This window comes from Argiope bruennichi, chromosome 7, assembly GCF_947563725.1.
Source record: "Argiope bruennichi chromosome 7, qqArgBrue1.1, whole genome shotgun sequence".
Classification (NCBI taxonomy): domain Eukaryota; kingdom Metazoa; phylum Arthropoda; class Arachnida; order Araneae; family Araneidae; genus Argiope; species Argiope bruennichi.
Genome location: NC_079157.1, coordinates 2,313,157 through 2,331,083, shown reverse-complemented (window position 1 = coordinate 2,331,083; position 17,927 = coordinate 2,313,157). Strand labels below are relative to the sequence as shown.

Genomic DNA, 17,927 nt, shown 5'->3' with positions numbered 1-17,927 from the left:
TCGGGGAATTTTACAAAGTTGGATTTCGTCCGCACCGATTCGTAGTGGTCTAGTTTCTCGGCTAGAACAAAAGGATCTACGAACTCCGACCATACGTCTAGAAAATGGTCTCTTATCTGGCTCGGGACGCGTTTTTTTATCTGGTCGGTGATTAACAATTTCTTTAGCCCGGTAAAATCCGTTACACCCGATCCCGAAAGCCAACCATCTAAGAAATGTTCCAGATCAAAAATTAATTCCTTCCACAATGCGTTCGGTTTTTTCTGATGGCTCACGAAACGCTGCCTATATGTCTCAGTTTTTATCTTAAATCGTTCCAGCAAAACTTGTTTAATATGCTCGTAATCCTGAGCTTTGTCTTCCGGTTCTTTCGCTATGATGTGAGCCAAATCTAACGGCAATAATGACAGTAGTTGAGAGACCCATTCAGCCTCGTCAATCTCGGCGGTTTTTAATTGCCTCTCTAGTAATGTCAGATAAATTGACATATCAGTTTGGTTACTATCAAACTTAGGCATTAAATGCTTAATATCTCTTCGCGGTCTAGAATTTTCATTTCGGCTTGAATGTGAGCTATTAATTTCCGAGGAATTAGATATTCTTAAACGCTCCAACTCAAATTCCCGTTCGCGCTGCCTTTCAGCTTGTAATTCTGCCTCTACGCCGCGCTCTTTCTCTGTTTTTCGTTCTTCCACTATAACTTCATATCTATCTTTTACGAAGTCTGAGTCAATATCTGGGAACTCTTTAATTTTCCTGATCAGATCTACTACTTTATTTGAAGGGTCAGTCTCGATCCCTAATTCTTCCGTCAGGGAAAATAAATCTATTTTCAACGCTCTGTTTAAGAAAGCCATTTCTTAATTTAATTCTACTTACAAACTGATTAGCTATCTTACTCTCAAAAAAAAATTTAAGCTACACAAAACTCAACTGATTTTAAACACAAGGAACTCCTTTATGTATCAACACTACACATAAAACACAGTTGATTTATACAATACACAAAATAAATTCTATTAAATATTTCACCAGTTTTGAATAATTTACTGAAATCAGCAGATTTCTATTCAACTAATTACTGCAAACTGTCACACAATTTTTCATCTAATACACATTCGATAAAAGTCAAAATTATCATTCATCGAATGCATTTGGTTCAGCCACTGAAACCTGTGGTTACATTTAGCATTTACAAGTTAATTAGCATCTACAATTTAACATTACTTCTATAACTTATTAACAGAACTTGTACACCAAAATTTTAATCTTTACAATTAGTCCCAACTAATTAAAAATTTCTTTACTGAATTGCTTTAATAGCCAATTCTAAAATGCTACACTGAAATTTCAAATTTTACTTCAGTGATCGACAGTTACTTTTATAATAAATTTACTGCCTCTAGAGAAAGGAAAGTTAGGAAGCACTCACCGGTGTGCAGGAGACTCGGAACACTTCGTCGGTTGGTTGATACCAGGTTGGAGGTAGAGGGAATTCCAATCGAAGTTGAGTCCACTCGTCGAACTTGCGGCTGGAGAATTCCTTTCTAACTTGGGTCAGTACGCTCTTGCAGCTCAGCGATTCTTCCTCGCTTTGAGTTCCACTCGTCGATCTTGAAGTTGGCAATTACCACGCAACTTTTTAAAAAGTAACTTTAACCTAGATATTGTAAGTTTTCTCAGACTAGAAATCTCTGAGTCTGAAACGCAAGTCCAGTTAGCTAATGATAGCTTACCGCGCAAAGTTCTATCAACACCGCTGCCACCAAATATTAAAGCTGTAAAGTCTCGATCCAAAAACAGGTAGCGATATGATCAAAATTTTTTTATTTACAGCTTTATTACATAAAAACAACTCTTTCTAATCTAGGTTAAATGAATGATGCTATTTACAACAAGGAAATTACACAAGAATAGTTCCTCGAACTATTTCGAAGGAAACAACTTTACAAGAACAGCGAACAGGCTGTTGGCGTCTTAGGCTACTCCGGGGGTAGCTCTCGGAATCCACCGAATTTTCTTCGGGTGGAATTCTACGCAGAAGTCCGATTCACACGAAGCTTCTCCTCCTTGGTTCACACGAAGCTCCTCTCCTTGGTTCACACGAAGCTTCTCTCCGTCTTCTTCCGAAAAATCTCACCTTTTATTTTCCTCTCAGACTCCCTGTTACCCAATCACCGTTCAGAACAACCTGAATCGTCTCTGGTCGCCCGTGGGAAAATGTCCATTGATGATTCACCCTCCACCATGGGAAAAATGCAGGACATCTGGAGTGTTTGACACTGTCGCCTTTCGAAGACACGATTTATTTGCCTGGGAAACGCACGTGTGGTTCCTTATCTGGATTAGCACTAAATGGCCAGATGACCGTACTTAAAAGGAGGGTCTTCCATTTGGCAATCTGGAGGCACTTAACACTGTGGGAGTTTCGTTGATGAAGAATGGCCCGGAATGTACATTATCGAGTGTGGGAAAAAGGAATGTCACAGTGGTCACCCAGGAAGAAGCTGATTCATTACAAGGCGCTTCTCGTCTGATATTTTTCGCTGTGTTTACATTTTGCGCAAGTTTTCAAAGTAGAATGCTTTATTTTCCGGATTTTTGCAAAGAGGCGATTGCCAAATGGAAAAGCTTTTCAGCTCTTCGCTTGTTTAAAAAAAAAAATATTCGCCTTCACTGTTTTGCTCGTTTTGTATCTTTTGTGCTTTTTATCGGCATTGTAAATACTTCTTCCATACACCATATTCTAATGAATATTGTATTCTTGTAATATATTGTATTCTTTTAGATGCAAAGTTTCTCCCACACGCTAATTAGAGTATTTATTAACTGAATTACAAAGAAGTCCTTAAATAAAATGGAAAAAGAAATTTTACAAAGATAAGCTTTAAAAGTAGATAAAATAGATTCATTAAATATAATTAAAAAAAAAACCCACATTTTTATTAGTGTGCGAAATGGTGGAGTATTTTTATAATTTGATGGTTTTCTATACCTTCTTACATTTATGATGTTTTATTATCTTATGATGTTTTTACTATCTTACATTTATGATGTTTTATTATGAGTATTAAAGTTTAAATCATTTTTGAAATAAGTTCTAAATGACATCCTTATTTTGGGTTCAAAATTTATTTAAATTTATTGATTAATTCATAACTAAATTCTGTAAGCACTGAAACAGTGTATTGCCATCGAACTGCACAGAGAATAAAATTTCGAAATTCCAAACACATCAGAAAATGAATAAAAATTCGACTGCTAAAGTTTTTCTTCTCAAACAGGAAACGAACCAAATGAAGTAAACATTTTTGTTAAATTACTGTTACATTTTCATTTAGAGCTCTCATAATGTGGCAAATATGAATAATGCAAATGTAAACAGAAAAGAAGAAGAGCACACAAAGTTAAAAAATTAATTTAAGAAAACGAAAAAAATTTAGTTATACTTCTAATGAAATAAATTTAATCATAATGATATATTACTACGAAATATGTAATGGGAGAAAATGAAAACCATTTCAAACACCAAAAGAATCGTTTTTCGCTTTAGGAGAAAAGGCTTCTTTCTTCTGCTCAGTTCACATTTACTACGAGAGTAGAGAAAAAAAAACTCCCTTAATCTTCTGACGGGCTGCCTCTCATATTTGAATGGAGGAAGAAATGTGACGCGATTTCATTTCCTGGTTCCGTTCGGAGGGGGGTTTTCGTGTGGCTTCTCCTGCTTCCCTTACGCCGAGGAGCGAACGACTTCATTTGCTCGTCGAAAACATTCCCCCTAGAAGAGAATTTCAGCTATTTTCGAGCAGAGGAAGTTGTAGGGCTTTAGAAGGCGGAAAGGTCTTGCAATTTGCAATTTGACTTGTTTTCTCGGAGTGCAACTCCTCCGTAGATAACTCAAATGTCATTCTCGAATCACTTCCCAATAGATGGATTAGAAATGATGTTAAATGTAAAAAGTAAGCGAGTCCAGTTTAAAAGCGATCTGCTCATTTTCCACTTCAAGTCCAATTGTACAGGATATTCAAGCCATTTTACTCCGCCAACCTTTTATTGAGTTAGGATGGGTTAAAGCACATGTGAGCTGTGATAGCAACGAGGCGACAGATTCCTTAGCCAAACAGGCCATTTCTAGAGGTACGACCGTTCAATATCCAGTTCCGGGAAGCCATCTTAAAAGTATATTAAATAAATTGAGTCTACAGCGATGGCAAGTAAGATGGGACAACTTATCTATCAACTTATCTCCTAAGTCTCCTTTAACCCCTCATTTTGGAACATGCTAGATGTTATCTTACAACTGGTCATGGCCCTTTCCCTTCGTACTTCAAGCGACTTCATATTAAAGGATCGGATTAATGCGACTACGGTGAAGTAGGCGATCTCCTTCATTATGCCACTGGCTGCCCTCTCACCACATCTTTCCGTCTTAACAAACCCACCCACGACCTCGAATGAATCTGGTGGATCAACATTATGGGAAAAAAGATGTCCAAAATCAAAATGAGAGATTTTGTGTGGTTCCTGCAAGACAACGAAAAATTTATCTCCTCAGCCCCAAGCCCTGAATAAATTTTTGTCTCGTACCTCAATCTAGCCCTTCTCCAAGAAATATTAACTTCATCAGATTTCCTCTGCACATACTCCCCACCGAACGCTCCCTTTATCATCATTGTATTGTAAACAATTATCTGTTTTGCGTACCGTATGTAAACAATTTTCTTTTCTTCTTAATAAATCTTTCCATGTATATTCATTCAACAGGCAGGGAATCCTAGAAATTCCAAATTCGGGATAGTCTGTGGCGAAAGGAAGTTAACGTATTTAGAAACGAATTAGCATATGTTTTTTATTTCTTCAGTTTAAACAATCGTATTAAATGGAAAATAAATCTATAATTTATATAAATACATAAATGTATGTTCTAGAGCGCTGATACGTTATACAACATTCATTGAATTGAGGAATCGGTTTCTATTTCTTCAAAAAGCGCAAGAGTTCGCGTTACTAAACTAAAAAATGCACAAGATTTCAAAATTTAAAAAACAAAATTATAGTTTAATAGTTAATACAATCTGAGTCATGGATTACTAAATGGAATAAATAAGAAGTAAAAGCGAAATAAAACACTCAAGGAAGAAATCATTAAATCTAGCTACAGAAATCCTTAACATTTTAAAGCTAGCTTATGCATTTCCTTCTAAGCTCGCTATTATTATTGCCTTCGTAGTATTAGAAACGGCGCCATTCCCAAAAATACTGATTTCCAATCTATTTGCAATCAATTATAGAATAGCAGTTGGAATGCTTCTATCTATTTGATATAAAGGAAAGGCAGGTTTTTTCCTAGGTAATGAATCAATATGGATTCAACATTTTAAAACTCTCATTATTGTTTTGACGCATGATCATAAATTGGTTAATTTTTAATCTCAGTTATCAATAACACATGATACTATATACCGTAAAAATACACTAAAATGGACGTATATGCATCTTATTGCTTGCCAAGCATGCTTCTAGATCGTTCAAAAATATGCGGGCCATTGGAGCGTGTGGAACGTGAAGAGCACCGAACGCAACGTGCTAACATTTATAATTCACTATAGTTAAGTTATATTTAACAAACATCTCAAAGCTTTCCATTGTTTAAATACAATAAGTTGTCACACAAAAATCTTCAGTACTTTTAGTATATCCTTATAAAAAAAACTTTCAAGCAATTCATCTTCTGAAATAGTTCAAAGCTTGCCACTTAAAACCGCTACAGAACTAATCCATGCATTATCAGATAGTCGCTTGGGCAGTTTTAATGTTCTGCCTGATTGCATCTTTTTCTGTGAAATGGATAGATTTAATTTTAATCACCTTTGGTGACCAGATGGTTCGCCAGGATTAATGCTCGCTAAAATTATCAATACTCCAACTTCATCTCTTAATAACTTCTACAGCATTATTTTTAAGCAGCTAATTTTAATAGTCATATAAATTTTACTATTATAAATGACTTAAAACTTTGTCACTATTTCCTGTCGGCACCTGTAAAATTTATTTAAATTGAAATGGAAGTGATTAAATTTCGATTTAAAACAAAAACATGTTTACCGAAATTTAATGTTATTTCCTTTAGCATTGAATATATTATTAGCATTGAATATGTTATTAGAATCATTTAACATTTAAATCGTTAAACAATGTTATATGTGCATTATAATCTTGCTTTATAATTTATGCAATATCAAAATGATTAATTCAATAAAAATAGAATGAAACATAAGTTTTTAGCTTCACGTTCAAAAGGATTTAAATAATGCAAATAATAATATTTTAGTTTTTCCAGTCAATAAATATACTTCTGAAAAAGTTATGAAGTCTAAATTTCAAACAGTTGAAGAGGTTGATTAATCCATAATATTATTTACCATAATCTGGTTCTATATAAGGGTTTGGAAGCAATCACTCTACATTTATTATCAAAAATATAACTTTATTTAACAGCCAACAACATCGCGCCTTGTCGCTGGGAGCTACTCTCCTGTATTCTTTCCGCTCTCCGTGAGGCAGGAACCTGACTCATTCTGCACCTCAATGTGATTGGATAATTTACGGGGATGGAACATACGTCACACTTTGGCGCTCTCTTTCCAAGAGAATTAGTACGATTGCTACACTGTCATTTGGTCCTAAAGAATCATATCTTGTGAAATATTCTTGACACTTAAACTTTTAAACATAAAAACGAAAACTTCTGCGTTCCAATCTGACTGAAGTATGAAGTTTTGAATTTCACTATTTTTGGATAATCAACAATTTCATGATTTTAGACTAATCCGCCTCGAGATAACTTTGGACTCAGAGATGTTTCTTCTTTCAGAAAATAATTCGGTGGTCTAAAATCGCCCACTTTTATAAAATAATAATACTTAAATTTTTATAACTCACTCAGTTTTAGTCGTTTTAGTGAAATCTTTTCTTTTTATTAAAATGTTAGGAGTTTTTTTTCAAAGATATTTTACAAAATATGAAAATACAAAATTCATAATTCATCAGAACATTTATTGATCGAAACTACATAAAAGAGTATTCTTTACTTCACTCAGATAATTTTTCCTTCTAATTGTATATGCCTATTATTAACGGTTAAGAAATTTACTGTTGGGCCCAGATTAGAGTAAATGTCCTGAATATATAAAAATATATATATATAAAAAAAAAAAATTCCTAAAATAACACTGAATTTTATATTTAGATAAGATTTTGCTTTTTTAAATTTATCTATATATACGTGTCTTTCTTGAATAAACAGAATTTTACACAATTTTTTTATAACTAACTATTAGACCATTCTTCTATCTGCTCTTATGCTGACAGTGTCCTACAGTGCCATTTTGGATCCGATTCCACCATGGTAAAACTGATTGTAAGTTCAAAAATATAAGTAATGAAGGATTAACTGTAAGATAAATACTGCAATATAGCAGATTGTTTCAAATAACATGTTAAACTAAATGCATTCGTGATTTTTTTTATTTAAATGACTAGTTCATATGTAGGTGAGATTGAAAAATATTCACATGTAATTAGTATGTAATTCGTATCTATATATTTTCTCAAAGAAAAAAAAAAACTCTAAGCTCGAGGAAACGAACGAAAAAGAAAACTGCCGAACGAAGCTCGGTTTTCCAGATATTATCTTTAAAAAATTGAAAAAAATATATTGCAAAATAATAGTGTTACGAATCTGTGATGCGCTTCCCAGCATAGTTGGTTCCATCATCAGAAAGACAGTTTTACAGTCATCTGTAGTGGACGGAGGCCGGGTGTCGCGTTGAAGGTCCATGAGCTTGGCGACAAACTTGGCGACCATTCGGCGAGTTTGGTGCCACAATAGATTATACCCGAAACATTTAGAATTTTCCCGATCCGTCCATTAGGAACCAAGATATGCCTCGAACGTTCCTGATTGGTTGAGAGGCTTCTAGCCCCGCCTCCTGAGACCTATAAAAGGAGGCAGCCGCAGCTGTCAGAGTAGAGTAGTCGGGATAGACGATGAAGTGTAGTCGGAAGCGACAGAGAAGAGTAGTCGGAATCGACGGTGAAGAACTGGTCTTCCAGGGATTAGCAGAGCAGCGATGGAGTCAAGCTTGTGCTGAACTAAGCTGTGCGCTACTGTCTTCAGTAGAGTCTTGTTGTGTGCTGCTGTTTGCACGTCTCGCGGCTGAAGATAATTGTCTTCTCTGTGCTGTATATAGTTGTCGTCTTTGTGCTTTCCTGTGTGTCTTCGCTTAAATAAACGTCGCTGTTTCTCTTTCTACTGCCGCCTGCTGATTGAGCGTTCTCCACACCATATAACTTCCACTATCCAAACGAACCCCAGAAATTTCGTAACATTTGGTGTCAGAAGTGGGATAGTGGTCAACAGTGTATAGTGAAAACGAGATCTCAGGCTACGATGGCTGATAACTGCAATGGTGAGTTATTGGCTCTGTTGGCTGAGATGAAGAAATCTATGGAAGCTATGAAAGACGGATATGAAGAAATGAAGAGTGAATTGAAGAAAGAAATTTCGTCGATGAAAGAAGCTTTAAAATATCAAGTTAATAAAATCGAAGACGTCCAAATTATCACAGAAGAAATGGAAGGAAGCAGCGAGAGCCAAGTGAAAGAAGAAAAGGCTGAAGATCGAATGGAGACCGGTGTCATCGAAAAGGAGCTTAGCCATCCGGAGGATGAACCGAAGTTTAATAAGGAGAGGAACGAACAGGGAGACTGTCAAATAATTGCGGAACTGAAACAGTCTTCTCCGAATGTCCCCTGAAGTGGAACCGAAAGTGCAGGCGCTTGGGGATGGAGAAGATGGACTTTCTTCGGACGGGTCTGTTGGTGGCGACCCGTGCTCGATGCCTATGGATGCAAGAGTTAATGCGACCCTGTTTGGATTGAATTCGTCCTAAAGATTAAAGGGACTACCTCTCTGCAAGCCTCTTGGTATCTCCTTGCATAATGATACGGAAGAAGACTACGTGGCTGGAATCGCTGATCCTTGTTGTCACGGCCTCGATTTCCTACAAGAATTCGGATTTGCTGTGGATTTTTTGAGGAGTGTCATGCAAATAGGAGCCGATGAATCTGCTGTGTATTCGGTCAAGTTGTGTTGTTGCAGAAGAGCCTTTATCGTAAACGCAGATGTCCTCTTCAGAAGATCCAGTGTGGAGAGAGAGCTGTGGACAATTCTCAAGTGTCGAGAATGAGCCGGGAATAGGAGGCGGAGATATTCCCGCCGAAGCTTTGGCGATGAAGGCGAATACCTGGCTTTCGAGTGGACTTCAGAAGGAACCGTTGGATCATCCTGATATACGATTGGTTCGATGGAAGAAGTTTAAAGTGACCAACTGACCAGCCCGGCAAGAATTCATTCCGGAAGCCTCTACTACGATCCAGCGTTTCGCTCCATGGGACACATTGCATTTTAAGAAGAGAAACCAAGTATGGGTGTACCATCCGAAACGACGAAGAGGTCCATGTCAAAAGCATTGAGAAGTCTCGGATGGATCGTTAGTCGCCGCCAGATTAGTGAATGATGTCATCTTCGAAAGTGCGGAAGTCGCCAAACGCATCAACATTATCACATCATTCGGAAGCCTACGCCAGCTGTTGAGCGTTCTCCACACCATATAACTTCCACTATCCAAACGAACCCCGGAAATTTCGTAACAATAGGTATCGTTGAATAGTTAATATTTTGAACTTTAAGATGACTTAAAAAATCGTTTTTGTACTATAATATTTTTGGAAATTACCGCTGTAAAACGCCAAAACTTTGCTTACTTTTTAATAAATTAAAATTTAAATACATTCCGAAAAAATCGCTCCGTGGTGTGAGTTCCCATCCACAACCATATATATGTGTGTCAAGTTTGGTAGCTCTAGGTCAAGTGGTCTGGCCTGTAGAGTGCCAACACACACAATCATTTTATTATATGTAAAGAAACACGTAATATATTTTTAAAAAATTAAGTCAATTCCTACTTAGGTCAACAAAAAAAATTATTTTAGTTACTTTTTATTTAATAATTACAATTAATATAAATATATATATACATATGACAGAATTACAATATTAAGTGGCAAATTTTTTTTATTTGAATTCCTACTTATTTTCTTATATTATTTATATATATCTTATATTCTTTATGATCGGTCAATCTCAGAGCTTGGAGACATGGCGACGGATTTGGAGACCAGGTAGAAATTACTGGACAAATTTAATTAATTAATTAATAATTGAAAAAACTGTATTAACATGAAGTGTCATCCATTACAAGTTAAAAAAAAAATGTATATGATCTTGATTGGATGAATAAAAAGTATTTTATTAACGATAGAAAATTTGAACAAGATATATAAATATATATAAGGAGAAGTGAACTAATAGCAGGTATTTAAGAAGATAAAAATAAAGATTAAAGAAGAAAAGAAACAGACCATGTGTTGTCAAATCAGACTGCAAATCATCTTCCAAAGCCTTGCAGTGTCTGAATGTAAAGGGAATCACAATTTAAGAGATGTTTTGTTTATTAGCTTGCTTGCTTGTTTGCGATATCATTGATTTGTAATAAGCGAATAACGCTGGTTCAAAATAAAAAAGAAGAATTCTATATCAACTGCACAAAAAAGGTATTTTATTAAAATCGTAGTGAAGCGAAAGTTGAAGTGCAAATAGATTTAATTGATCAGAGAAATGTGTTATTTATTCATCAGACAAAATCAAATATTTACATTTTGTCAGTCTCTTTTACAGCATATCGAGATTCAAAAATTTTAGCTTAAAAAATTTTATTACTTTCTAAACACTCGCGAGGCTCCAGATGTATTTTCAACGAAAACTATTTTTTATTGCGTAGAAATAATATAAATGGGGTGAGAGTTTGGCATAAAATATGTGTGATACCATAAAATAAATGTGATAATGGTCAATATATTTTTCTTAATTTAAATATAGTTAGTTGCTAAAATTCGAAGTCATCAGTTTCTCTTCTATAATTATGATGTTAACGATTACCATTTATTATCATTTCAAGGAGCAGAAGTTTAATTGTTGGGAAATAGAAACTCTACTAGAATGATCTCTATTTCAAACCAATAATTGATTATTATTTATAATTGGAGTTTGAAAGAAATTTTGCTTAAACATATCGGCATCTTCTAAATATACATTAATAATAGGCTTATTTCATTAGGGATATGATAGAACGCTTAGCATCCCCCGTGCTGTCAGCTTGAACTGTCACTGACAATGTTATTTTAATTTTTTTGCTTTCATGCCATACTTTGCTCTCATTCTTTCCACTGTTGCAGGTTGCAAGGACAACTATAGAAACAGCATGTGCTCCTCGGCTTCTCCCTCTTCCTTGCGCAACACCAAGTTTCCCAGCAATAAGCACAACTCAGACCATAATGTGTGCTACTCACAAGGCCCCGAACACCACTCCAAAAACTCGTGCCCGGCGAGGCCAGAAAATATCACGATGAACGAAACTCCGTTGGCTCCCAACTGCAAGCACCAAGCATACCCCAATCTGGACCAGCACATGACCTTGTGACAGTCATCCGCCTAAAGTGTGTGTCCGGGCCGCGAAGGATGCCCTAAAGGATCGGCCGAACTTCAGGGATGAATTACCTTCCCATTTCTTAGTATTCAGATTTTTTATGATCTCAAGTCGTCTGGTGAAAGAAGCTGTGCCATATTCCAAGCAGTACGAAGTCGCTGTATTTACATTTATACTGAATGTGAACTGAAAATTCTTCATAAAAACAACCGCCAAATGACGAAGTCTATGTTGCTGCATTTAACCGACTCAAGAAGAAGTGGGGAATATAATGGTTCTACTATAGTTAGGACTTCATGTAATATACATCTTGTTTAGTTTTTGTGTCATTAAGGATTGATTTTAAATGCCCCATATTAATTTTGACCCACTTCCCTGAGCCATGTTACTACTAAAACTACTGATAGAATTCTGTGAGAAATGAACGATAAAAGACTTAGCTAACTATAAAATATTTAACGCCAAAAGACTTTAGAAGTTAGTAAACTTCTACAGTCTTAGTTTTATTTACTTCGATAGTTAGTAAACAATACAAGTTCATTAGATTTTCATTATCAATTCCGTTTTCCAATATTTACATTTATTATATTGACTGAAGGAAGAAAAAACTCAAAGCTATTCGATTAATTAGTGTTGGGATAAGGTACTTTATAAGTACTGTCTTTCTCATTGGAACTATAAGCCTGAATATACTGAAGTCGCAAAATTTAGAAATATCTGACTTCTAATGACGGTATGACGGTGATGCTGCTCTTATGACAAAACATGAGTTTCAAATCATTCTGCTGTTCATCAGCTATTATCGTAATTCTTCAGATAATCCGTCTTCATCTTGAGGTCACTTTTAAGGTAAAACAAGATCTTCAATTGAAGAAAACACATAAAAACGCGCAAGCTAAAAATGCTCAAACTGTCTTACTACTGATGCCTCACATCATCTAGCATGTGCAGGATTATTCAGAATAGCTGTTTGAAATGTATTGGAAATACTTTTAGCACAAGATGCTCTACAATGTTACACAGCATTCCAGATACTACACCAAATCATAAACTATCCTACATATTTTGTGCTAACTGGAAAGTCAGGCTTATCTGTTTGTGCAGGAAACTTATAACAATAGAAACGTTGCGCCGATAGAAAGAAGAACCGTTGTGATAGCGAAGTAGTGAAAAGAGAACACTTTGTTCTCCTCAGAGGAAATTCTTAAAACACTTTTCCCTAGGATTTCTGATAGGTTTTCCCTCCATTCGTATTATCAGTAGGTAGAAACCAAACCATGAATTACCTCAATGCAGTCAAAATGGAATCGTGCAGTAGCACTTTCTTATTTGCTCGTGGGTTTTCAAATACGCATGTTTATATAACAACTAAATTGGAAAAGCAATTTGCACTGTATCCTATTATTTCAATATCATAATACATTCGCAAAACATCACATCCCCTGCAATACGAAATATGTGTCATATATGTGGCTTTACAAATTAAATTGCATAAAAAGGATACATTGAAAAAAAATTGTTTCTAAAAAAGATATTTATTATATAATCTAAAACTAAAAGGGACATGAAATGGAAGAAGTGAAAAATTTTACACAAATGCTATTATTCAAAAGAAATGCATTTACAACGTATCTGTGAATATGCGGGTTTAACCCTATGAGCCCTGACTGCCCGATATCAACCCGCTCGACAGGGGCCTGGCTCAGGTGCTTTGGGGCGGTTAAATGAATTCAAATGAATTTAAATGAGCACTCGTCTAGAAACACCTTTCACCCCTTAAACTTTTAACCGACTCAAAATGCCCGAGTCAGTCCCCTGTTGAACGGGGCGTTATCGGGCGGTCAGGGCTCATAGGGTTAATCTGATGTATGTTTAGCAATCTGTGGAAAAAAGTGTTGACCTATTTATATTCCATGAATGTGTACTGATGACGAGTAGTAAATCTAGTCTTATGCATGTGATTTGTGCAATCTGTGTAAATAAATATGTGAATTCCAAAACTTTGTCTTGTCTTTTGGGAATGCATTTGGCGCTTAACTTTTCTTGCACAAGAATGCCGCGACACTTGAGGCGATAGGTCTTCATATTTTTTACTTCATTCGTGAAAGAGCATTAAATTTGGGCTGACACCATTTGATTCACACCTACTCTAATTATGTGACTCCCTCTATGCTGTAGTTAAGAAGTAATAGAGAAAGGATCATTAAATTAGATAGAAATTGTGAATCACGGGAAGGGTTCAAGACTGCAAATAAATTATTTATTTTCGCTCCATGCGAAATATCCTTGTACTTATACGTCTAATTTTAATTTCTAGTTTCTATCATATTAATTACTAACCATCTTTGGCAACCAGCCGATTTGCCTGGACTAATGGCTGCTAAAATTTTAAATTAAATATTTTCTTTAACTTGACCTTAATAACTTCCTCAGCAAAATAGTTTTTGGCTTCTAGTTTAGATAGTCATAAGCTATCTATATTAATTACCAAATATTATTATATAAATTTTACGCAGTTCTATTCATTGTGCTTGCATTTGATTAATTTTTTTTTATCATCTACCCTAAAATGGGAGCTTTAATTTCAAACTGATTAATTAAGTTCTTAAAATTCTATTAATACAAAAAAAAAATTAGTAAAATAAGAAATTTTTTTAAATGTGAGTATAAGAGAGCTGCTCATCACCGAAGTCTTAAGTGTAGCGTAGAACAATTTTTTATATAATTAATTATTATAAAAATCATAATTTTTCATAATTATTGTTATAATTTTTTAATAATTTTATGCAATATAAAAAAAATGGTAATTCTATGAAGCTTTCTCTAATTTTACATAAGACTTAATTTTCAGTTTGAATTTCAAAAAGATTTACATGACACAGATAATTAACATTTTATTTTGTTTCAGTTAATAAATGTACTTCTAAAAAAATTATGAGATCTAAATTTTATATAGTCTTTCGATCCTATGAATTATAGTCAGTAGCATATTCTTAACACTCCAACTTTAGATTGGATGAAACATAAACTATTTGCAAATCGGTTCCATTTTCAAATAAGAAAGGTGGAAAGAGAATGTTGGGGAAAAAACTACATTATATCTCGAAATCGAAAAATACTTTTTTAAATTCTAAATAAACTTTCGAATCATACAAATCAGAACTCTAAACATAAGATTATTATACAAAACAATCGCTATATTTGCGATCCAGCACACCAAAATGAATAATTTGCTAATATATTTTCTAATCAAAATACAAATATTGAACCCTTGGATATCTTCTGGAATGAACTTCTTCCTCAACTGCAAATTCAGGAGCTTAAGAAAGCAATCGATAAAAATAAAAACTCTACTCCTGGAGCTGACAATATTCCAGCCGACCGGTTCGAAGATTTCGGTAGCAATTAACTTCAAATTATTTCAACATCAGTTTGAAACGGCTGACATTCCCAAGCAGTGGAAACATGCTCTAATTATTCCGATTCCGAAACCTAACACAGACAAAACCAAAGTTTCTTCCTATCGGCCTATTTCTTCCATTGCCTTAACCTCGGTTTTTTTGCAAAATCTTCAAAAGTATCCTCACTCAATGCATTACTTCACTTGTAACAACAAGCTTCGCAATAGCCCGCACGGTTTCGTACTCTTCACAGACAGCCAAACTGTCATTTACAATAGTCAGGCAAAAATCACAGAGGCTCGTGAACAATGTATGCATGTATTTCGTTGGTATAAATCCTGATATCAAAAATGCATATTATTCTGTCTATATTGATGGCTTTATTTTTAAAGGCTTACAACTTGGCATCATAGGCAACACAGTAAAGTAGTTATTCAACTTCCTTCAACACAGAACTTTCCAGATTCGATGGAGGCACTCTCTTTCTAAAACCTTGAATAGAGGTTTCCCACAGGGCAGTGTTCTCTGACCTATTCTGTTTGTCATCTTTATGCGCCACTTCCACGAAACCGTAGAGGAGAGAATTGAATACCTTCTCTTTGCCGATAATATATTTTTTTTCTGTGGATCTCATTCCTTGGAAATTATTACAAAAAAAATGATGCAACAAAATTGGAAAGTAGAAATGTTTTTAGAGAAAAGTGCAACAGCTGAATTGTCCAAGAAAAAGATTGCAACGTATCAACGCTCTTCTTACTTCTTACTCTAAAATGGAATGAAACGATTAAATTTCCTGATATACATTTCTCTAAAAAGAATGTAAGGTCTCCAAATCCTCAGCCAAATTATCATCTAGTCTTAGTAAATCTCTTCGACTAACTTTAATTACTTCGAAATTTTAGTTACAGGTTTTAAATTTCAAAATAAAAATCTCCCTTTGTTCGAAATCAATAGCTATTTTAAAGAATGGATTCGGAATTTCTTTTCTGGTCATTTTATTATTGCTACTAGCACATCCAAAACACCCCAACACGTTTCAATTGTTGGTTTTCTCTTAATTCAGAAATTCACATTTCCAATTCAATCTGTCAACTCCATTTTTACTGCAAAAAGTATAGCCATTGCTGAAGCACTAGATGTTCTTGTAGTGCCTCCAAAAGATTGCTTGATTCTTACAGATAGCTACTTTGCTCTTACATCTTTGAAAAATATTTCCATTCAATCGCCATGTAATAATCTTAAAATTGCCAACCTATAGCCAAAAAAAAAAAAAAAAAAAAAAAAAAAAAAAAAAAAAGACAAATTTTAACTATACTACACCAAACTATACCCGTCTAGGTCACTCGAATCTAATCTGATATAAGCTAACAGATCGATAGCCAGACAAGTGACAGAAAATACACCTTGGATTGAACAGATCTATCCTGAAGATATTATTTCATTATTATTGTGTGTATGTGTGTACTTCTTTTTGATGATGAAATTACTTATTTTCTACATTTGGAATAAAGGGATAACAGAAATAAAATTTGTCATTCTAAAAAAAAATTACACTACAATTTCTTTTTAATTCGAATTCTAGCTTTTATAGTATACCAATTATGTTTTTAGTTTCCATAGTGTACCATTAAAAAATGTTGAAATCCTGTGACTATTCAACCATAAAACAAATTATGTTCATGTCAAATTTCATAATATTCTTCGTAAAATAAGATAACAGTTAATAAATTCAAAAATAAAAATAAAGAAAATACTACATTCCGTAAGAAAAAGCAATGAATTTTCGTCACTATTTAAATTAGCCCTACTCAATTCATTAAATGAATATCCTATTTCAGAATAAATTTAGGACTGTTATAAAACAGTGTTGCATTTATTTGAAAAATAACTGGATGATACATTTAACATAATATCCTGAGATGATCTGTATCATGTAATACATGTATTTTCGACTTGTAACCAGATTTAACACATCAATATTTATATGCCACCTGACCACAAAGACATATTGATGATCCTATAAATAACAGTAGTTGATTTAAAAATAGATCACAGATGTAAAACTATTTTGAATCTCTTCTTATCCCAATATTGTAAATTCATAACCGGCTTAGCACTGAAAGTAAGTTGGACAGATTTTAAGGCCCTTAAAGTATCAAGGTCAGCTTGTCTAGCAAATGTGCAAAAACTGTCACTTGTTTTATTCTTTTAAGGGATGGGAATGGTGATTTCATAATTTTGAAAAGGAGTCAAAAGGCAAACCCATACCAGATACGGCAGTACACTCTTTACGTTTTCACGTCATATTTGATTCATAATGGTTGCTAGAACATGCATTATCCATAGATTCAATTGTTGAGTCCACAATCCTAAAACTGATCAGAAAAGCGTGGAAAAAAAATCTGCCACCAAGTTATCAACCCTTTCTGCTTGCAGATACAGAAAAAAGAATACTCATACGCATTAATTAGATAATCTAATTTTACAATTTTAAGTGGTTGGATCATTTTTTGGTGTTTGTTATTTATATTTGAAAGTTGTACATAAAAATATTACCCAAAAATACTATTTTAGCTGCATTTGATTTTAAGAACAAAGATGCTACCTTTAGTTATACACAATTATATCTTTAAGGCAAAAATCATTAGTAATTTGAGTAGAGAAACTATTAATAGAACATGTACAAAAAATAAGCAATCCTCACCTTGTTTTCTTAATAAAAACTGAATGTGTACTTTTCAATCATTTCAAATCATTATAACTAAAAAACATTTTCTTAAATTCGGTTGTTTTTAAAGCCAGTACACTAGTTTGGTAGTTGGCGAAAAGAATTTTCAAAACTGATAGATGCAGATTTATATTAAATTAAGTAAATAAAAGACAAAATCACTCATTCTTAATTTTTATTTGAGCAACT

General features: G+C 34.2%; 1 protein-coding gene across 2 annotated transcripts in view; it reads left to right on the top strand.

Annotated features, from left to right (window-relative positions):
• LOC129975659 (metabotropic glutamate receptor 3-like) overlaps positions 1-13,589 on the top strand; it is a 171,145-nt gene extending 157,556 nt beyond the window's left edge. For both annotated transcript variants that reach the window (XM_056088765.1, XM_056088766.1), the window contains exon 13: positions 11,359-13,589. In XM_056088765.1, coding sequence (XP_055944740.1) covers positions 11,359-11,603 — 245 coding nt within the window. In that variant the 3' untranslated portion in view covers positions 11,604-13,589. The remainder of the gene's footprint in view (positions 1-11,358) is intronic.
• Positions 13,590-17,927: the final 4,338 nt, after the last annotated feature.